The 23,282-nt window shown below is 42.0% G+C and overlaps 1 protein-coding gene and 1 long non-coding RNA gene across 2 annotated transcripts; both read left to right on the forward strand.

Annotated features, from left to right (window-relative positions):
• The first annotated feature begins 298 nt into the window (after nt 1-298).
• On the forward strand, nt 299-2,141 carry LOC311486283. Its single transcript, XR_014698993.1, has 4 exons — nt 299-385; nt 485-511; nt 991-1,013; nt 1,807-2,141. It is a non-coding gene; the product is annotated as an uncharacterized lncRNA (long non-coding RNA).
• A 1,098-nt stretch (nt 2,142-3,239) lies between these two features.
• Nucleotides 3,240-16,811, forward strand: crbn (cereblon). Its single transcript, XM_084543281.1, has 11 exons — nt 3,240-3,339; nt 3,589-3,701; nt 3,886-4,088; nt 4,503-4,652; nt 6,792-6,954; nt 9,040-9,102; nt 9,212-9,296; nt 9,432-9,547; nt 11,204-11,268; nt 13,314-13,445; nt 14,322-16,811. The coding sequence occupies exons 1-11, from the start codon at nt 3,267-3,269 to the stop codon at nt 14,503-14,505; spliced, it is 1,347 nt and encodes a 448-aa protein (XP_084399407.1). The 5' UTR covers nt 3,240-3,266; the 3' UTR covers nt 14,506-16,811.
• Nucleotides 16,812-23,282: the final 6,471 nt, after the last annotated feature.

The raw sequence follows: 23,282 nt of genomic DNA on the forward strand, positions 1-23,282 counted from the left end.
AACAATGCCAGGGCCCCCCATGAACACATCTAACCCACCACCATCCCACTGTAAATGTTCCTGTTGTTGTATATATAGTGTATATATGTCTTGTATATTTGAGTGTGCACATATTTACTATTTTATTTTATTTTATTTTATTTTATTTTATTTTATTTTATTTATACTGTGTGCAACAAACACCAAGGCAAATTATTTATACGTACAAACATTCTTGGCAATACTGTAACGTCTTTTCTGATTCTGGTTTTGATTCTGGACTACACTTCCTGTTTGAGCCGTTGACTGATCAAAACAGTTGGCGCTTGAACATGACGTAGTCGCCGTATAAAAGCCGCCCTCTTTCTTCGTCACATCCTCTTTCCGTTGCTCTTCTCGCTTTGAGGTATGGAGAACCGTTTCCCCGCTAACAGAATCCAAACCAATCATTGAATTTTATCAACCATCTGCAGTCACTGATCATGTATTTGTTTCCTTTTTACAGAAACCTCTCCACACGATGAGAGCTAAGGTAAAATAATATCCCGGAGTTTGTGTTTGAATGTTTTTTGAATCGTCTTCCTGTTCCAGTCAATGTTGCTAGCTAGCTAGCACGTGAATAACGGCTACTGTACTAACTTACCTTCTCTGAATACTTAAAGCATTTCTATGATTGTGTACTTGTCCTCCAGGCATTCTAACAATGCTAATAATGTAAACTCTAGCACAATAATTTCATGTTAAAGGTATGATATAGAATGCTAATGCTAATTCAAGGCCTGCTTTTCTGCATGCTTTTAGCAGTAGCACAACCCTGAACTCAAACAGCGTTGTGTTAATGGTTAAATGACCAGTTTTACAGGTGTTTTATTCTAATTTGCTTAGTGGAGTCTAGTAATTTAGTTAAATCCCAACAAGCATGCCTCCCCTGTCTCACTGTCAGTAAGTGGGATTGCAAACATGTCATTATTGTCCTAACTGTGCTCTAATAAAATGTCTCTTATCTTGTAGTGGAGGAAGAAGCGTATGCGCAGGTAAGCAGTCCTCTTAAAAACTCCTGCTTAGACGTTACCAGTGCAGAGCATGCATGTTTAAAAATGTGGTGTACGTGTTTAACTGGATAATCTCTATTTAAGATTAAGAGAACACTATAATGGAGTTCACAACGTGCTGGCAAACTGGAATCTAATGTCACAATCCATAATTTATATTAAAAAAAAATTACTGTACTACATGAAACACAAATTGAGAATCTGTTAAGGTTTAGGTAAATGAGTTAAACCAAAGATTTCAGTGTGCAACTCAAAACTATGTCAATTACAAAAGATTTTGTTATTCTGGGAACATGTAAAATACTTTAGAGTTCATGAGGGGCGTTATTTAACAAATATGAATGCATACTATTGCACCACCTAACCAAGTGCCCATATTGATCTAATTCTACTTGAGTTATTTTAGAATCCTTTAGTTTACTTGTTTGAAATATTGGATTTTCACTTTAAGAATGGTTGGCAAGAAAGTCTTTAGCTTTTTTTATGTAAAGCGAGACTCGTAAATTGTAAGTAGTCACACTTCTGCTGAAGATGCTGAAGTAAAGTCATTTTGCTAATATAAATTTAAACAGGTGGATTACAAAAGGCAGGTTTACATCTCCTGAGCTATACCCGAGTTTCAGTACTATATATATGTGGTATACTCGAACTACCCTTTCATTAAAATATGCATTTTTAAGGTAACGGCTATTTTAGGCCTTTATCCAAAAATTGACGTGTGTGAATGGGCAGTGATCAGAATGTGTTCCTGACAGCTGTGTTTCATTTTTAACAGGCTGAAGCGTAAGAGGAGAAAGATGAGGCAGAGGTCAAAGTAAGCCCTCATCCCCGCCAGCTGTGATCCCGTCTGACCCTCTTCAGATGACCGTCGCGTGTGGCTGAAGTGGATCGCTTTGGAGCCTCCATCGGCCAAAGACGGGCCCTGAACCCTGATTTCAGATGACCATGCCTCTCGCGGAGCCAACTGTGGAAGTCTGAAGATGGCGAAGATGCTGGACAGATGTGTCAACAGAACTGCAGCTACTTTGTTCATGGACCATAATGCATATTGTTTGCTTACTACTGTCACTTGGTGTATTGAACAATAAATGAACACTTAAGTTCCCACAAGTTTCTGCATCATAATTTGATATTAACTGATTAGGCTACGGTCTAATCAGATTAGTTTAATATGTCTTCACTGCAAAGAGGAAACCGGTGTAAATAGTCATATTTTACTATAAATCTTAACCATCTCTTAAGGTATATAAACTCTTCATGAGACATGCACAATTTTGTGTATGGAAAAAGTGATGTTTGGATGACAACTGGTTACTAAGAAGAAAATCCTCTGTAGTATTGTCAGTGTATTGATGTGCTGTTTTGCATATTTGAGGATTAAATGCAATAGATTTATTAGTTTATGAAAGGGTAGCTCTGCAGGAAACAACCTCCTCCCACACAGTGTTTTGTCTCTAGAAACAAAATCTCAACACGATTCCAGCTGCAAAAAGTCTTTCTGATTAATGATAAATTAAAGCAGTCTCAAACTAAATCTCAAGCAAGGATAAAGAAACAGTGCAGTTGGTGTAAAGAGTCTTAAGAAATTAGCTTGAAACTGCTATAATTAACGTGTAGCTACAGATATTGCACAATATACTATGTTGCTGTATTTCAAGCCTTTAGAAGTTTTCTTTTTCAATAGTCCCAATCCTTGATTTGCATCATTACTCCTTGTGTCAGAATATGAAGATGTTCAAAAGTTTCAACTAATACTTTTATTTGACCTTATTTACTGGTTCTAAATAGGAGCAAGTTGTTAGACGCAGCACGTCTTGCATCTGCATGAATTTTCTGTATATAAAACTGTGTCATGTTCAAGTTAAATTCATTCTTCAGATTCTTTTAGCAAGTCTGTTGTTCAAAATATAAAAATACCCCATTAAATAGTATTAAGATTAGCAGTATGAAATGAAATAGATCATTTTCTGAATCCAGTGAATTTTTAAAATCCAGCGGTTGCCCAATTCGGGGTGGGTCACTGTCGTATATGCAGAATAACAAAAGCTAAATTAGTTTTTAAAATAAATTTCAAATAAAATAAAACAATAAGGAACATTTGAGCCTGTTTTGATTTTCCTCGTGGTTTAACCTCTGTGGGGGGTGAGACGATCGCCAGGGGGCGCTCGGGCTCCACGTTGGTGCTGCTCGTTGTAGAAACCGTAGAAGAAGAGTTAGTATTGTAAACACAAGGATATGGCTGACGAGAGGGGTGGAGGTGAAGACAACATTAACGACAACATGGGGAACCAGTTACAGCTTTTACCAGGTAACAGTTAACCTTAACTAAACACGGCTCGGTGTTGAACCAGGAGAGCGACTGTATCTTCCTCCTGCTAACAGCTAGCTAACACATATCCACACAACAGGCCACTGACAGTCATCACACCCTTTCGCTTTCTTTTCACACTGACCACCGGACTGACTTATTACAGCGATAATTCTGTCAGATAATGTTTGGTTAAAGGACACACAGAGACAGACAATTAACCTCGGTGAACTTGCTGTGCCACGACAGACAATGAGGAGGAGGAAGAGGAGGACGACATGGAGACTGAAGACCGAGACAGTGAGGAGGCAGAGAAGCCCAGCACCATCACCTTTGACCCCAGTCTTCCCACATCACATGCTGTGGGTGATTCATAGCTTTCCTTAGCCTAATTATCTGAACAGATCATATTTTCAGTCCTAATTTATACATGTTTACCTTCTCAGTGTGTTTTTTTTTTAGCCTCATGCTAAGTTGTCTGCAGCTGCTGTTGTTTTGTTGCTTTGTGCTGACGCTGACCTCTCTGTGTGTGTGTGTGTGTGGCAGTACCTGGGTTCAGACATGGAGGAGTTCCATGGCCGCACAGTCCACGACGACGACAGCTGTCAGACCATTCCTGTGCTGCCCCACACGGCTGTGATGCTGGTGCCGGGTCAGACGCTGCCTCTGCAGCTCTTCAGGCCGCAGGAGGTCAGCATGATGCGGAGCGTCATTCAGAGGGACCGCACGTTTGCTGTGCTCGCGCATAGGTGTGTAGAAGTGCTCCATTTATCATCACCATGAGTCATCGTTGTCAGGAACTGATCTATTAATGGAAAGCTTATTTTTGTGACTCAGTTTAAAGAGCATATCCTATCTTCAGTGGCAACAGAGGAGCTTTATAAATTCTGCAGCAATTATCCTAGATGATGGTTGAGCGCTGTCTTGAAGTAAGAAGAGACCTCAAACATGTAAAAAGAACATCCTGCATAGAGTTAGAAAGCATATAAGCTTCCACCAAACTTCATAAGAAGTTCAGATAAGAAAGACTTCATCAAAAGCTGGACTGTTAAAACTGTAGGAACAAATGTTTATGGGTCCCTCAATCAACCTAATATATGTACAGTCACTACAGTTGTATCTTCTGTTTCATTCTAATGGCTTTATTTGAAATGTCTTCGCAGTGATGCAGGTGAGCCGGACCCGGAGTTTGGGACTACAGCTGAAATCTATGCATACCGAGAGGAACAGGAGTATGGCATTGAAACAGTCAAAGTGAAGGCTGTAGGGAGGCAGAGGTTTAAGGTCCACGAGATAAGAACTCAAGCAGATGGGTAAGTTTTAATTCATTCATTCATTCATTCATTCATCTTTTGTAACTGCTTGTCTTGTGAAAGGTCGCGGGAGGGCTGAAGCATATCTCAGCTGTCATCGGGCAAGAGGCGGGGTAGAGCTAACACAAAGCTAACCACCACGTCACTGTGCTGCCCACAAAATCTGTCAGTACAGAATGCTTCCTGTCATTCCCTGGCTCAAAGATGTTTATCAAAGTAGCCAAGCCTCTTGAGCAGGTCAGAAGTGTACTTAATGTGATGCATATTACATGCAATACACTCTACTCTGGTGTACTGAATCTCTGATGAGAAAAAAAAAATGCAGATAACTAGAGGAGAGGAGACTAAAAGGAGGGGGCTAACTCTGAGGTTGTGCGTATTTAATTTCTACAGTCACTTGAGCATCTTGCTTTGGTTCCTACATGGAGTAAGCCAGTGGTTGTTTGCAGAAATCTAACTGCTGTAGGGTTCTTTGCCAGTCATACAGCAGTTACTAATTTAGATAAGAATAAAATAAGAATGTAATTAACTAGATAGTATAAATGTAGTTCTGGACTGTGTAAGTAGGATTACTAATTACTCGCCTCGTCTCCGGGCTCAGTGTTAATCTGTACTTACTGTAACAATGTATTTCACTGTACCACGACAAATAGATGATATAATAATAATTAATAACACGCGACTCAACCGGTGGTCCTGTAGTTCACAGCTAGAGGGCAGACTAGCTCTTTGTGCAGTCATCATCAAACCAAACATGTCAGTTTCCACCATTGTGTGTTTGCAGAGGGCAGCTTTCATTTACTCACGCATGCATGTTTAGATGGGTAGATAGATATACTTTTATTAGGGAGATTTACTTTAAATAAATGTAATTTATCAAGGTTTTAATTAACACATTACATCAGCAATGCAAACAGTGGATGGAGGTGAGATGTGGAGGTGTTGGAAGGTGCAAAGAAAGGTGGATTTCAGCTGTTGGAGGGGGAGAGACAGCGCAGGGACACGGGACAGGTTTTGTAGCTTGGAAGAGTTAGATCAACTGGTGACACCAACATGTTAACTGGTTAATTTGTGCACTTTGAACTCGTGAAAAGAAGCGGCATACTTGTGAAGCATGCTTGTGAGGGGACTGTTTAACTTGCATTCATCTGCAATATGCAAGGGACAATCAAAGTGACGGGAAATGCGGGTATTATTTGCGATCTGCCTGCAAGGAATGCCCGCTTTTATGAAACAGCCTCAAAGACAGTGGGAAGGTCGTCACAACATTGGATGCATGGCTGTGACTTGCTGATATCTGTCATTAATATGCAGTCATTCATGCTTCCTCTTGGAGGGTACACTAAGGAAGCATTAATAGAGAAAAGCTGCCTTTACGTCACTGTTGCAGTCACACTATAGATCACGTTCACTTACTGTACATCCTCCACTGCCCAGGAAATTAGTGAAGTTTACTGTCCACGAAACTGAAGCTTCATTAAGACACATTTCCCAATTTCTCTCGTTGTTATTACGTAACAAGCACAAATTGGTTGCTTTAATCCTGTTGACCTCCTCATGTGACGCTAGCAAGCGCAACCTTTAAGCTATCACTCACTTAAAGAGACTCTGCCCTCTCTCTTCTGTACTGAATATTACAATTTGCTGTTATTTGAAAAAGTGCTACAGAAACGGACATCTGGAAACTCATCGGCATCATATGGCTGGAGATAGTTTCGTGTTAAACGTTGCTGTTTGTGCACTCAACAATTATTAAATGTCGGCTTGTTGGCAGAATTGTATTCAATGGTATTTTCTCTGTGTGTTTAGACGTTGGAGCTGCTGTTTGTCTGATCACACCTGAAGATATTTTTATTGCTCTCGTGGCCTGGTTTTGTTTGTATATCTGAGCTGGCGGAAGTTTGCTGAGAGCACTTTGGACACTGAGCTGGAGGAATTATTTCCCGTCATAGAGAATACACAGATAGCACCTATCTTATACAACCAGCGTGTCGTACACTTCATTGCATTCATCCAGCACATCATTTGTTTAATCCGTTATTCATCTGCTTAGTTTCACTCATCTTCTCTTGCCATCTTTCACATTTGCCCTCTTTTGTTCCGCTCTCATTGTAACCCCCTCTTTGTTTCCCTTCTCAGGATCAGACAAGCCAAAGTACAGATCCTTCCAGAACGAGTCCTTCCGGACCCCCTCTCCGCCGTGCAGTTAACGCCCCTGTCCAGGCTCCACATGCACCCCTCCTCAAAACCCCCAAGTCAGCCCTGCAAACAGGCCAAATGCTGGTGGAATAAGTATCAACAGGTCAGGCACTCCTACAAACGCATGCACCAATTACAAGCAGCAGCTTCTGCTTCTGCAGCCTTTTAGAGTCAGAAAGTCAGAAGAGCCTCACCTGTATGACTTTAAAATTAGACACAATAAAATACAGAGAAATAAACTAACCTGTCAATCGTTGGTTACTCGAATAATAAAATAGTCACGAGCTATCCTAGTTTTCCAGGATCCGTGCCGACATGTTCAGATGACCAGCTTTGTTTAAAAAAATAAAAATAAACATATTCAGCTTACTGAAAAGGAAGCAAAGAAACTGGTACCTGTTCTTTCTCGCGTTTGCTTCAATAATCACTTAAACTTATCATCGATTTATCATCATGATAGCCGCTGCTTTTAAACCAGTTAATTCGTTGATGAAGCACCGGTGAAAAAATGCAAAGAGACTAAAAACTGAGCAACTGATGGGGATTTAACAAAGTAAAGGTGTGTGGGCAGGTGTTAGATTATCTTTCATTGTAGTAGATGATCTTTTATTTGCAATTTCCAATGGCAAACACACACAGTTATGTTAAAAGATTTCTAGAAAAAGATAAATTATAGAACAAATCTGAATGCAATGCAACATCCAGTGTTTTCTTTGTATTTGCATGTACTTTTTGCAGTTACGGGAAATCTTTAATATACATAATATACAATATTAGACATTTCCCCAAAAGCGAAGGAGTTTAAGTATCTAGGGGTGTTGTTTCTAAATTGAGGTAAAGTGGTGCAAGCACTTTGGAAGAAAGAATGGCATTGAGGCTGAAATGAGTTTCCTACCATAGAGTCACTTTGGACAGCCTTAGAGAACGGGTGGAGAGGTTTGCTCATGGTAGAGCGAAAGGGTTCTGTTGAGGGGGTTTGGGTACCTCCCCTTGGAGGTTTACTAGGTGACACCAGCTAAGAGGAAACCCCAGGGTAGACCTGGCATTTGCTGGAGGGATTACATATCTCAGCAGGCCTTTGGGATACCTTGGGATTTTCAAATTAAGTTAATTTTAGCGTCAGTACCAATACATATTGTCTTGAGACGCAGCCTTAAGCCCCCAAAAGAAATCACTAAGGCGGCAGTGGCAAGGAACAACTCCCTTTTAACAGGAAGAAACCTTTAGCAGAACCCAGCTCATATGGAGGGACCCATCTGCTTGAGGGCGGCCACCAGGTAGAGACAAAAACAGAAAGAGAAGAGAGCAGCAGGAGGATGAGATAAACATACGTCTGACTGAAGTGTACATGTGGAATCTAATTGTGGTACAAGTACAAGATATAGCTGAGAGTATGATAATGAATATAAACAAGAGCATAGGGTCATAAAACTATTAGTGACAATAGTTGTTTTATTACAGGTGAGTTCACTGCTATAATGATTCAATATAAGAGGCATCATAGGCAGGTTGGAGAATTATGCATTCAGTGAGTAACTGCAGGCCATGAAGACTGGGCAGGCTGATGAGATCAGGGCCGCAAATGATTAGCATCGGGCTCTGCAGATCAGAGACACGTCGCTCCAAACCAGAGACACCCACAAAAAGATGAGGGGGAGGAGAAGAGGAGAGGAAAAGGGAGACGATGAGAGGGACACACAGTTATAAACATGCTAAACAGTAGTCGGACACAATGCATGAGTAGTAATAGAGACGAAATTAGAGGATAGGATCTCGGTGCCAGAGAGAAGAGAGTAGAGGACAGGTGTTCAGTGTATCTCCCCCCAGCAGCCTAGGCCTATAGCAGCATAAGTAAGGGATGGTTCAGTGTCACCTGAGCCCGCACTAAGGAAAGTCTTAAGCCTAAAACTAGAGTAGAGTAGCCTCCTGGTTAAACAAGAGATGGGCCTGGTAGCTGAAGACTCTGCTTTGCCATCAGGAATAAGAAAAAGTTGAAATACTTAGCTACTTAGCTTTTAGTCACCACAAAAATAAATATATTTTCGGGGGGTGCTGCATCTGGGGAGACCAAGTACCAATCTGAGGAGAGATGGGAAGTGAAACTGTGTGTATGGTGGGGTGCATAAGGAAAACATCATCGTCAGACGTGCATTTAATTCACTAATGGTGCGTCTGTTGTTCCTCACAGAGGAAGTTTCACTGTGCCAGCCTGACGCCGTGGCCACCGTGGGTATACGCACTCTACGACTCCGTGAGTACTGCAGCCCGTGTGCACTGTTTGGAATTTCTTCCGTATATAAACATCGCACATAAGTGAATGTAAACAGTGACTTCTCTCCTTCCTGCGGTTCATCGCGCAGGAGTCGCTGATGAACAGAGTGAAGAAACAGCTCCACGAATGGGATGAGAATCTGAAAGATGACTCCCTCCCTACGAACGCCGTAGGTCAGCCTCTGTTCAGTTTATTACAGACGGATCACAGGCACCTACACACACATTCGTCTCCGCCTTGTGTTCTTTGTGCTTTTGTTCCTTCCTACATATCATCCCTCTCTAACCCTTCCCTCTGGTTCCTGTCAGACTTCTCCTACCGTGTGGCAGCCTGTCTACCAATAGATGACGCTCTGCGGCTCCAGCTGCTGAAGATTGGCAGTGCCATTCAGAGACTTCGCTGTGAGCTGGACATCATGGACCGGGTATGCAAACATTACCACTGGTGTCACCGCCCTAAATTCACCGTGCGTCTCTGTTCCCGGCAGCCTCAGACATAATGTCCCCCATAGTTTGATAACATCCAGTGTACCTGTTTCAGCTGTACTGTGCAGAAAGGTTCTGCATGTTCCTCTGATGTTCTTGGTGTATTTAACCAGGTCTGACGGGAGGTGACAGATGTGTTGGAACTGTAATATTTCACTCCAGAGTTGGCCTTCACAATCCAACGTGTCTAGAAAACATTTAGTACAAGCAAAGACTGTTTGGTTTTACAAGTGGTGACGATTAATTTTAATAGACCAGCAGTCACCAGGAAGTCTGCATCAGGTGTTTGTCAGCTTAGAGGGCTCGACCTGATCTGAGGGACCGCTGGGACCTAGAGTACACAGCGTAGAGACAGTGGTTACTTTAACTTGGCTCTCCTGTCTTTCTGTTAATGTCTGTGCTTTAATATAAACTGAACAAAGCAGCCTGGCCTTTGTCTTCTTGTTTAGCCCCGTGTGTCAGGGCAGTCAGAGGTCGTTCTTATCCACGCTAGTTCTTGACTGCAGGAAATGTCCAGACCGAATGTTTGTGGGTCAGTGGGTCCAGTCTGAATTTACATGTGCCAGTAAATGTGGTACAAACATGCATGTCTGTATCAAATAGTTTGTCCATCCCTTAGTTCTTTCCTCTAGAAACATTGGATATTTCGGGCTGATGCTGATTGCAGGGAGTGAAAAAGATATGTCGACATAAGTGCAGCTATTATCTGATGTTCTTGGTATATTTAACCATGTCTGACAGGAGCTGACAGACAGAAATAGACACAACATGCACACGGCGTCATACTATTTAGTACTTGTGCTGCATTAGCCGAAGCGGAAGGTGTATTTCTTAAATGTGTCTCCTTATTAAGGATCATTATCCTGTATCCTGTTCTTAATGGACAGCCTCGCAGATCGCACTGAAGCGAACTGAACTCCTGTAATTTCTTCGGTGACTCTTACAGAGAAATGGAGATGGATGATTACTATAGTGTCCTAAATAAGATCCAACAATGGACAGTTTGCATTGAGAATATGTAACATTTACCGTATAAATGGAGATACACCGATCAGGCGTAACATTATGACCACATCCTAATATTGTGTAGGTCTGCCTTGTGCCTCTAAAACAGTTGTGACTCATCAGAGAATGGACATGGGCCTTCTGAGGGTGTCCTGTGGTGTCTGGCAACAAAATGTTGTTAGTGGGGGGGACTTTGAGGGGAGGGGCCTCTGTGGATCATCCCACAGATACTTGATCAGTTTGGGATCTAGTGAATTTGGAGGCCAGGTCAACACCTTGTGCTGTTCTTCATGTTTTGTGTCTGTGTCAGGCTGCATCCTGCTGGGGATGGCTGCTCCCATCAAGGAGTGTCATTGCTATGGGGTGGGGGTGCCTGGTCTGGTCTAGGTGGGTGCTACATGTCTAAGTAACATCCACATGAATGAATGCCAGGTCCAAAAGTTTCCCAGCAGAACACTGTATTGTCACAAGATGGTCAATGTTATTCACTTCTCCTGTCAGTGGTCATAATGTTACGCCTGATCGGTGTTTATATATATATATATATATGTGTGTATATTGGTAACACTCTTATTATCTCTCCTCCTCAGTGCACATCACTGTGCTGTAAGCAGTGCCAGGACACAGAAATTACCACAAAAAATGAGATCTTCAGGTGAGTTTGTTTTCACTTGCAATACCGCTGCACACTAACTCCACCACCCCCAGTACGTCTGTATGTTTGTTGTTGTTGTACAAATGCTTTTCAGCACAATGTGGATGCAGAGTTTTTGGAACAATTATTGGAAGTAATACATCCCACGGGATCGTTTGATTCATTAAATTTTGTCAAATATGTAACTTAACTGAAAAAAACAAAACTGCATCTATCGATTTGTTCCACTTTCTTTTTATTTACCGTGTTCACAGTAATCACTGTAATTATAAACTCATCATAGTGAAGGACAATTTGACTGTCTGTCTGGATGTTGCATAAGGTTTGAGGTTACATCATGAATATAAATGGCCCTGCGCTGCACCTCCACCCTCACAGTCCGAGAGCACACTCTCACACTGTTATGTAATGTCATTTTCTAAGTGTCTCTGATGTGGTTAATGTGTTTCCCCGGCCATGACACACAAAACCCAGGGGACCAATGAAATTAACCAGGGCCCCGCTGGACGTTTATGAGAGCAGTGCATGAACAGTTTTCTCATTTAGATAATCTGAGTGAAAGTGACTGATTATGTGTGTAATGACTTCTGAAAGAAATTATCCTAAGTTACTAACTTTGTAAGCACGCTTCCTTTCACTAATAAAACTACATAGACTACTAATGCGTTTTCAATTAAGGGGACTGAAGGACATTATACATACGCAAGTATCTGTTTGAAAAACTGAGTCACGGTGAAAGTTTCCTGAGACTGGAAAGTAGAAATCTAAATGTTATATTTTCTTATATTTGACCTGAGTATACCATGTGTTTTTTTTTTTTTTTTTAACAGTAAGCGGTTCTGAGCAAATAGTTCCTTATTGCCAGATAACAGCAGTCGTTGAGCAAAATAGGATTGAGTATTTACAAAATGTGTGTCATCAATTCCTGAGGGAATGCAGCTAACAGCCACCCATAGACACATCTGCACAGATTGCAGTTGTCTTTGCACATTGTCACTTTAACTCCACTTGCACACTACCTCAATGGTACAGGACTGGATATTACTGTGTTTTTATTGCCTATATTTATACACTTCTTGCTATTTTTGTACAATACTTAGTTAGCTAATTTTATTATATATTTATATTTTTTCTATTTCTGCTATGGCTTAAATCGGGACCAGAGAAACTAATTTCGTTCCATCCCATGTACCAGCATGTGTTGAAATGACAGTAAAGAATCCTTGAATCCTTGAATCCTAACTGAAAATGACGTTAAATAGTAAAGATGCTGGAAGGAAAATCAAAACAATCATCTGAAACAGGCTAAAGGAGAAGAGTCAAGCTGGGATCAGATTCGACTAAACTAAACCCCAAGATTTTTATAACAGTGCAGCACACACTACAGGATATTAAACAAGCCAGACTGCTGTAATTTATACTGTTCAGTGACAAAAACACGAGCAGAAGGCTGAACGAGTGTAGACGAGAGAGAAAGTGAAGTCCCAAATGTCTCATGCCGGGGGGGTGAGTGGGGTTGTTCGATGTTTGATAGGTTTGGCCAACATCCTCCTCTCCCCCACCTGCTCCACTGAGTCCAGCCCAGGCTAGAAGAATCTGGGAAAAACAGTTTGGGACAGTTCAAGAGCGGACCTGCAAACACCTCACATTATCAGACAGTCCTGGTCCTGAGTGAGGTCCATCCACACCAGACGTCTCCTCCAGTTTTTGTGAGGGGTGAACCCGAGGATAAATCAGACCAATATAAAGCTTTACGTTTTAAAAACATGCACATATGCAGCGCTCACTCGGCGTGTTTTTCACTCCACAGTCGATTTGGAGTTTGTTGATTTTAACAGCTTGATGAACTCACTGTTGTTGGCTTCAGAGCAGAATCTAAATTCACATTTTAAGCATTTTTACGGCGGTTTGTCAGTTTTGCTCATACCTTTTAAGGCGGTGTCTCACTTCCAAGGGGTCATTGTTTTATTTTGGGTTGACTGAAGCCTTAATTACAGCTGATGACATGCTCCACCTGCCTCCTCTCTCTCTCTCTCTCTCTGCAGCTTGTCTCTGTACGGTCCCATGGCTGCGTACGTCAACCCCCACGGTTACGTCCACGAAACCCTGACCGTCTACAAAGCCAACAACCTCAACCTGGTCGGCCGGCCATCCACACTGCACAGCTGGTTTCCAGGGTAACTCCGATATACTCATGACACAGAGCTCACATTCCCCCCCTCCTCTCTCTCTCTCACTCTCCGAACTAAATCAACCTGTGGGGAACAACGTGTAGATCACGTATTGCCAGTTGTAAATGCTTAAGTTTAGACCGAGTGAATCAGACTCTGGACTATGATCTGAACACACCGCTGACACTTAGGTGCAGACCAAAACAACCTCACGGAGAGTCAGAGGAGCAGGTTGAGTCAGAAATAAGGTGGTTTGTTTGTGGTGAAACGTGGTCCAGGATTGATTTGACCCATATTGGGAGCTGTACTCAGAGGCGGCCTTGTGTGCTGTTGCTCTGACTTATAGCTGAAGCATGGCAGCAGTGGTCTGCTTTGATTAACAGCTTTCTCTGTGAGGAGCAAGCTATTAACTTCGAAGAGCTGCCTATCAAGTGTACTGTTTGACACCCAATACACAGATTTAAGTGTTTCGTCCTCTTAAAGTACCACTCCAAGTCAAGTACGTGTATGTTTCATTAGTGCGATTATAATTTGATGTTTGACCGTTGCTCTTCAGAGTGATTTGTGCAGAGTTTGACTCCAGAAGGCTGTTTTACTTTCATCTGCCGGAGGAGAAACTGGTTTAGATGCCAGTCAGGGTCTAATGTGCAGCTTCAACAAGTGGAAAGTCACTTGTGAGGAGCAGATTTATACATTTGTCTGTTCTTTTAGTCTGGACTTTTAAATGGGGAGCGGAAATAGATGTGATTTTAATTCAATTTAGTTCAATTTTGTTTATATAGCATCAATAACAATGCTAAAGGAAACCCCCAGAGCAAGCAGAGTAAAATACTTCGACCTGTGACGCCTTTTAAATCATGGATGTCTTCTCTGTGCTCTCAGGTACGCCTGGACGATCGCTCAATGCCGAACCTGCGGGTCTCACATGGGTTGGAAGTTCACAGCCACCAAGAAGGACTTGTCTCCTCCTCGTTTCTGGGGTCTGACCCGTTCAGCCATGCTCCCTCGCATCCCGCAGGGCGAGGGGGAGGAGGGGAGAGAGGGCTCTCGCCTCTTCTGCCTGTGACATCAGACCATCCATTTGTTCAGAAAGCCCCGCAATCCTCCCCAAGCCTCGATCTTCGGCCGCTGTCTGGCTGCGATTACTTCTAGTAATCAATATATCACACCGCCTGTCACCCCTGGCAGCAAATCCATCATATTAGTGGAAAGGTCATCCAGCCTTTAAAAGGCGCTTTAAGAGCAGATTAGAACAGGATGGATGTAGGGTTTGTTTCTTAAAACAGTGGAGATGGTGGTGAGATGCTGAGTGCGTTCTGTTAAAAGGAGAAAGAAATGACTGATTGGACAGACTGCTTCCATGACATGCGTTAACACCCCCCCCCCCCCCCCCCCGCATGCAGTTTCCTGATCTGCACCCCTGTCCAGCTGTTGTCTTGGTAGCTGCTGCCTCACAGAAACACAAACAGTATGCTGAATGCATAAAGCTTTTCACCTTCAACTCCTTTCCTGCAGTGCGGTCTGACATGCCCTGGGCTGCTTTAAACTGTTTTATTCACATGCAGTTAACTCACAGTAAATTTAGCTGGGATTCATATAATTTGTGGGTTCGTTTTCTGATGTTACTCTAGCTGGCATAGACCGGAGAAGGAAACTGTCTGAATGAAAGTGCACTCATGTACGTGTAGATGATGACGGGATATATTTTGAATCTTGGAATTTTTGTGTGCGAGAAGATCGGAAATTCATTCACTACGCATTTTATCATTATCATCATCATTTTATGTTAAAAAGAGATGAGAATAATTACAGTGTTTAATATAACCGATATAATCTGTGTTTGATTCGTGTTCAACAAAGGCTCAGTGTCCCATATGATGAGATGCTTCAGGAAATTAAAGACAAAAAAAAAAAAAGTTATCTCTGGTTGCACAAGTGAAAATTAGAGATGTATCGGTGCCTCGTGGCAGACTATCACTGGTCAGACTTAATGAAGACCGAGAGCAAGAGGAGCATTTACCCATCTTCATTTAGTGTGTTGCGTGTTATAATAGTGTGCCTCCGCTCCTGCTCAGCGTCTCTCCGTACGTTTGAAATATCAATGAACCGCAAAACGAGAATGAAAGACTATTAAATAGAAAGTGAGGATGAGATTTAGAGTTTATTGTTCTTCCTTTCTAGGTTTCTCCCGCCGTTTTCAGGACTTCTTGCGATTTTGTTGCAAGGTGCTGGCTCACGTTTGTATAAATGTACCTAAATAAGGGCAGTTGCAGCGGTCAGTGTGTAGTATGACAGTTGTTCTACCGTTTGTAGGATTTGACAGATTTGTGAAAACTATTTGTGCTTTTGAGACTTGTTAGAAAATAGTCTTTTCATCGATAAACAGTAATTTAATGCAATAGGAAAGCTTACAGGATCTGAGGATGTTTGTTTGATGAAGCTATATTTTGCAAAAATACAATTTGTTTTCTCTTTTTTTGTTGATAGGGGAGAAGACTGATACCACTCTCATATCTTTGTGATCAGCACTATGCTACCACTAGCATCTGGTCACCTTAGCTTAGCACAAAGACTAGAAACAGCTAGCTTTTCATATTGCTGTAACATGTCAGGTTATTTCCTGCAGAGACTCAATATTATTGCTGGTGGTGAGCAGTTAGTTAGTTAGTTGTTTGTTTGATTGTTGCTTAGACAGAGGCAGGTTTTTAGTTTTTATCCTAAAATAAACTAATCTGAGCTAAGCTAAGCTAACCTGTTGCTGGTTGTAGCCTTTAATCTCACAGACATCATTAAAATAAATCGTCGCATGTCATTAGATGTTGAACTATTCTTCAAAAGGGAGATGACTTTAAAAAGTGCTTTTCATTTTTATTTTTTAACTATAAAGATGTTTCTCCCTAAATCATCCCCTAATGACGCTAGCCACCTCTGGTAAAAATTCCCTTTATCCTCAGTTGAACAGATCATGCTACGCTACCCCTGTAGTTTAAATGGTAAAATGTCATATATCCAATAATTGGTTCAGTTTTTTTTGTTTTTTTATTTTATGAAGGTGATATTTTGGGTGTTGACACTCACGCGGAGGTTGTCTAATTTGATTATCTCGAACAATCCCTTAAAAATGGTAGTTTTCTTGGAGAAGAAAGATCATATCATTTTAGTTTGCCATAAGAATAACATATAACTACGCCTCCTTTGGTTAATTTTCTCTGCGATATCACTGACTGACTGATCCTACCACCTGTAAACGCTGCTTCACGGAAGAAATCTGCCTGGTTCCAAAGAAGGCCTTTGCTTGTTTTATTTTATTTTTTTTCCTGTCATACATTGTACAGCAGAGTAAAATAAACATGATGGGTTCAAGCAGTGACACTGGTGTGATTTACTTGTCAGTCACGTCTCAGAAAGACGCTAATGGTAAGGAGAGCATCAAGAGGCATATGTTTTACAGTGTGGATGTTTTAACACCAGCGATGAGGTGATACGTCACTGTTTTTCTGTATATATATTTTTTTGCCAAATTCCATGCTACTGTGACAAGGAAATTTCCCATACATGGGATTAATAAAAATGTCTTATCTTATTAAGACAGAGAAAGCAGACAAAAGCCCCTATTCTACACTCTTCCCAGGTTTTGTAAGTCTTCACATCTGTGGATGAATCAACATATGACTCCACTGTGTTCATGTGCTTTCATGGTTGTATCCAATGTGTACGTATTCATCATATCATGCAGGTCCACGGGTTTGGAGGATCATCTGCTGCATGGCGAGAATCTGATGAGTCGATAAGAGAGGAGACGTGTCGACCACTTTGCCTCCTTGATCTGTCGAACGTGAGTGAGCATTTATTGTAAAGAACTGCAACATGTATGTGTCTCAACACTGGTCATGAGAAATACAGGACATAAATGTTTTTCTTGTGTCTCTCCAGTGCAGTTTGATAAAGTAACAAACTGCACTGCACTCATGTGATTTAAGGGTTTTTCTTTTCTGCTGGTAAAAAGCAAAAATGTCAGAAAATGATACCCATCACAATTTTCCAGATCTGAACATTAAATTGTTTGTTTTCTTGTGCTCTGTGGTTCATTATAATCGTAGATGTGACGTAAATCCTCACATCTGAAAAGATTCTGCTTTTGAAAATCTGAGATTTTTACTTTATTAATGGTCTAAACATTTGGATTATTTTTTATATCTCTGTAGTTTTTATGTCTTTGTTTACATATGGAAACAGTAACATGAGCAAAAATACAACTTACATACAGTACACCGATCAGCCACAACATTATGACCACTGACAGGAGAAGTAAATAACATTGACCATCTTCTGACAATGTTCTGCTGGGAAACTTTTGGACCTGGCACTCATTCATGTGGATGTTACTTAGACATGTAGCACCCACCTAGACCAGACCAGGCACCCCCACCCCATAGCAATGACACTCAGGATGCAGGATGCAGCCTGACACAGACACACAAACACAAAAATGCTTTAGGAACAACTAAAAAAACCCATGAAGAACAGCACAAGGTGTTGACCTGGCCTCCAAATTCACTAGATCCCAAACTGATCAAGTATCTGTGGGATGATCCACAGAGGCCCCTCCCCTCAACCCATAGGACCCAAAGGCCCCCACTAACAACATTTTGTTTCCAGACACCACAGGACACCCCTCATGTCCATTCTCTGATGAGTCGCAACTGTTTTGGAGACCTACACAATATTAGGAGGCAGATGTTTTGCCTGATCGGTGTACAATCTTCATGCAGTGCAATACAACATATTTCTAAGACAGTGTCAAGCTCATCTAGTTGCAGCTTCTTCCTTTTTTGCAACATTTTGTCTGCTTGAAATTTCAATTAGGTTTAATTTAATGGACTAACTGTTAAAGCCAGAGACTCCTTACTTCTTGAAATTGCCCCTTTAAACCTCCCTGCACACAGGTGTGTGACTTAATTAAGTATTTAAAATGGCCTAGATTAAAATGGGGTTATGAAAGTAAGAGAAACGTGTCGTTGCAATTCAGTATTATCACAAACCGCAGCCTCTAAAATCGAAAATACGGGCGAATCAACAGCACTCTCAATTATTTTTGACAAATGCTAAATACCATAACCCTCATGTACCCAGGATTTAGTGCATTAGGAGCACTCCACCAGAACATTACGCCATCCATCCATCTATCTATACATTACCTGTTACCGCTAACTCTGTAGTGGGTCATGTGCCTATCCCAGCTATCACTGGATGAGAGGCGAGGTGTGACCCGAGCTGGTCGACAATCTTTTGCACTTACGCATTTGATATCATTTGAAAACTTTCAATCAGTTTTTTCCACACTTGTAGTAAGAGTCCCAACACCTGTACACAGACTTTAGTGTACAGTCTTCACGTGTCTCCATCCTCCCAATGCTATGCTCGCGTATGTGTTATGTAAGATGTTTATGTCCCTTGTACGTGTACAGGTCCCTGTGTATACGCAGTGTGTGTTTAAGTGATGCAAAAACATATTACACTTAATCATTCTCAATTACTGACGTTGCATGCTGCAAAGAAAGCCCTGAGCTAGGCTGACGGGCTCGTGTAATGTTTTTTTTTTAGCTTCATGACAACTAAAAAGAAGACGTTTCAACATTTAGGTCCTAACTTTATTCCAACACATTTCGTACTGCCACACGTTATAAACCCGGCAGAATATTAAGAGTAGAAATACATGAAGTATCCTCCATATAAGAAGCGATCCTGTCTCCCCTTCTGTCTCCATGTCTCCCAGTCACTAGGCGTTATCGTAGATCTTTGTGCCTGCGTAGCATTACTGAGCTATGCATTTTTTATGAGAGTGGGGTTTCATGTAATTGAAGATGAATTAAAGTTCTTATTTAATTAAGAGCCCTCATTAGATTGAGCCTCGCTATTTTAAGATCAAATTAAATATTACAGATATCCGTTGGGGAAAGGGATCCACTGGGGGGGGGGGGGGGGGATGAATCTTTAAAGCACAGTTTAGTCCAGGATGGAGCTTGTACTGCAGATTATGGTTGTCAGGTTTGACTGATGAAGGAAACACAGCCGGCATATGTTTTGGAGTTTAATAGTTTTTCATCATGTTGATATGCGACCGCACAGGTCCGATGAAGACTCAGCATTAAAAAAAGAGAGGGGTGGTCATGTCTTCTTTTAATACAAACCATTTAATGAGCAGGAAGTAAATCAACAATAAACACAAAACCTGTTACTTATATTGCACCTTCTATTTTCACATCATTCATTGAAGAAAAACACAACTTGACAGCGCTCAGAGTTATTCATCGTGGTGGCCCAGAAATGTCGTCTCTCTTTGAAACTAGAACAGGAAAGATATTTGTTACGTTGAGCACAGCAGCGGATGATTGAGGAGAGTACATGAAGCTGTCCATTTCAGCAATCATCTTCAATAATAACGTAATATTTATAGTCAAATATACTGTACGCTGAGAGTGTTGTGGAAACTACAGACAAATTGCTTGTATCACTCCTTTTTCTTCTTTAGTTGTTTACACCTCTGGCTGTATCTTTGTGCTGGTTGTCATGTTGATCCCTGGCGTTACTCTGTGACTGATAAGAACTGCAGACTATACACCGATCAGCCACAACATTAAAACCTCTGACAGGAGAAGTTAATAACATTGACCATCTTGTGACAATTCAGTGTTCTGCTGGGAAACTTTTGGACCTGGCATTCATTGGTGTGGATGTTACTTAGACATGTAGCACCCACCTAGACCAGACCAGGCACCCCCACCCCATAGCAATGACACTCCTTGATGGCAGCAACCATCCCCGGCAGGATGCAGGCACACACACAAAAACAGTTTAACTCAAAAAACATGAAGAACAGCACAAGGTGTTGACCTGGCCTCCAAATTCACTAGATCCCAAACTCATCAAGTATCTGTGGGATGATCCACAGAGGCCCCTCCCCTCAACCCATAGGACCCAAAGGCCCTCTACTAACAACATCCAGTTGCCAGACACCACAGGACACCCTCAGAAGGCCCATGTCCATTCTCTGATGAGTCACAACTTGTTTTGGAGGCACAAGGGAGACCTACACAGTATTAGGAAGGTGGTCATAATGTTATGCCTGATCGGTGTATGTTTCAGCTAAGATAAGAACAAACCTAAAAACAACCTCCAACATGCTTCACTGTTGCCTAGAGACACTCTTCCTTGTGGCTCTCTCCAGCCTCTATGTTGGAGTCAAGTATTTCAAATTGTGAATCATCAGTCCAGAGCTCTTGCTCCCATTTGTCATCCTCCCCACTGCTCAGTCTCTTGTCTTTGCTGTTTCCACGTTGGAGGACTTGCTTTTTGTCTGCACGTCTCCCATTTAAACCGCTCCTGGCCAGACTTCTCCGGACCGTGGACGGGTGCACCAGAGTCCCACTGGTCACTGCCAGCTCCGAGGTGATGGCGCTGCTGGACATCTTCCGGTTTCGCATGGATGTCATCTTGATGTGTCGTTCGTCGGCTTCGCTCAGTTTCCTCGGCCGACCACTGCGTTTCTGGTCCTCGACCCTGCCCGTTTCTTTGTGCTTCTGCAGCAGAGCCTGAACGGCACATCTGGACACACCTGTCTGCCGCGAGATTTCCACCTGTGACAGACCTCGCTGGTGCAGGCTCACCACCCTGTGTCTCGTTGCTATGCTCACCTTTCCCATGGAGCGAGATTTTAGGGGAAACTGAAAGGTCTGCCGCTGCTGCCTCACCTGATCCCACCAGATTAGACGGAAGTGCTTCTTCCTCGCGGTTTTCGTCAGGCAGTGTGTCAACACCGGAGATGGCGCCAGGAATCTCACAGTTGCTTCATCTCAGATTATTTAATGCCCCATTCTGAAAAAAAAACGAAGCCTGTTAGGTATTTAACAGCTGTGAGTGCAGAGAGCTGCACAGAAGGACATCAGAGGGAGTCAGTGCATGGCCGTAATAACATCCCCTGTAGCCACGGGCCCTAAAACAGCCCTCACAATACCTGACAGTGTCATTAATTACCCCAGGCACCTGAGAAACCATCCAGATTTATAATCTAGATCTGAAATGATTAGTTGATTAGTCCACCCATCCTCAGTGAGTCTTAATTAAAGCTGCAGGTGCATATTTATATATTAAGTTTTAATTAAAATGTTGCAGCTCATTAATATCACTGATTCCACTTGCTTCCCTGCAACAAAATGGTCCTATTAATGATAATAATGTTACATTTTTTTTTGCAAACAAATGCTTGCACACCATCGAATGGATGAAATAAATGTCAAATTGTCTGTGTGAATGTCATATTCTTGTACATAATCGCTTATAACGTCACCGTTAACTCACGATTGCAATATAATGAACTTCAACCTGGGAAACGTTATCACTAGTGCATGAATTCAGTTATTAATCATTAAAAAGATCAAACTGAGTAATTACAAGAATCAGAATCTGACGCATTGCCACGTATACTCACACATACTAGAAAATTTGTGTTGGTCGAAGATTTGTGTTGTTTATTGTCACTTCCTACACAACGACTACTACTGCAACTAGTGCCGTACTACTCCACTACAACATATGACACAGCATACAAAATATATTGATATCCTCTGTGCAAAATGTCTAAGTACAAGAGCTACATATACAGAGAATGAATGCCGCTATAGTAAGATAAAACTTTGAAGGCACTAGATTTACAAAGAGTCAACATCATTATGGACATATGTACAGAGTGGAGCGGTACAGTGTGTCCTTGAACTGTGCATTAATAAACAAAGCTGTGCGCGTGACTCACGTTAACTCAATATACAATGACCTTAACGTTTCCTAATAAAGATCACGATGAATCAGAGACGTCAGACCTCGGCTGTGGTAAATTGTTTAAAGCAAGTTTGCGTCGATGTCAGTTTGCGTTGATGTCACTGGACTTCCTCTGGATGACTGTTATGTCGTCTTCTGTCCTTTTCTCCATCAGCTGTTTCTGTTTTGGTCAAGCCTTTATACCACGTGATGATCTGAAAACTTTATGACCAACGCTGCACTCCAGCTGCTGCAACTCTCGCCGTTTCTGAAGTGCACTGACCCTGCGAAAGGTTTGACCCTTGTCAACATTATTAAGGCCCTTCCTATTTCTCCTGCAATCTAGTGTGCAGAGACCAGTCTGCAGACTTGAGCTAATCACAAAAAGCATATCAAATCCTCCAAATTAGGTGGTTATACGCACATATAGCGTTCAGATTTTACTCACGACAATTGTCTGTCTTTGGCCGAGTGGATCATTGTTGAATGCAACAGGAGACGGATTTAAAGGCAGAGAAACAAAATGAAGGCTAATGGCGTTACCGTCTGTTTTTACCTACAGTTCCAAAATACATCTAATTAATGACACGTGTATAAAGAAGACTGCCCCATTAGAGGGGATACACCGATCAGGCATAACATAATGACCACCTTCCTAATATTGTGCAGGTCTCCCTTGTGCCTCCAAAACAGTTGTGACTCATCAGAGAATGGACATGGACCTTCTGAGGGTGTCCTGTGGTGTCTGGTAACAGGATGTTGTTAGTGGTTTGAGGGGAGGGGCCTCTGTGGATCATCCCACAGATACTTGATGAGTTTGGGATCTAGTGAATTTGGAGGTCAGGTCAACACCTTGTGCTGTTCTTCATGTTTTTTTGTGTGTGTGTCTGTGTCAGGCTGCATCCTGCTGCGGATGGCTGCTGCCATCAAGGAGTGTCATTGCTATGGGGTGGGGGTGCCTGGTCTGGTCCAGGTGGGTGCTACATGTCTAAGTAACATCCACATGAATGAATGCCAGGTCTAAGAGTT

Source organism: Chelon labrosus (assembly GCF_963514085.1).
Source record: "Chelon labrosus genome assembly, chromosome: 4".
Classification (NCBI taxonomy): domain Eukaryota; kingdom Metazoa; phylum Chordata; class Actinopteri; order Mugiliformes; family Mugilidae; genus Chelon; species Chelon labrosus.

Excerpts from the sequence above, each read along its gene's own strand:
- crbn (XM_084543281.1), top strand. The coding sequence starts at position 3,267 with ATGGCTGACGAGAGGGGTGGAGGTGAAGACAACATTAACGACAACATG. Across the intron at positions 3,702-3,885 it reads GTCTTCCCACATCACATGCT|TACCTGGGTTCAGACATGGA; the intron begins GTGGGTGATTCA and ends TGTGTGTGGCAG. Across the intron at positions 9,297-9,431 it reads CCTCCCTACGAACGCCGTAG|ACTTCTCCTACCGTGTGGCA; the intron begins GTCAGCCTCTGT and ends GGTTCCTGTCAG.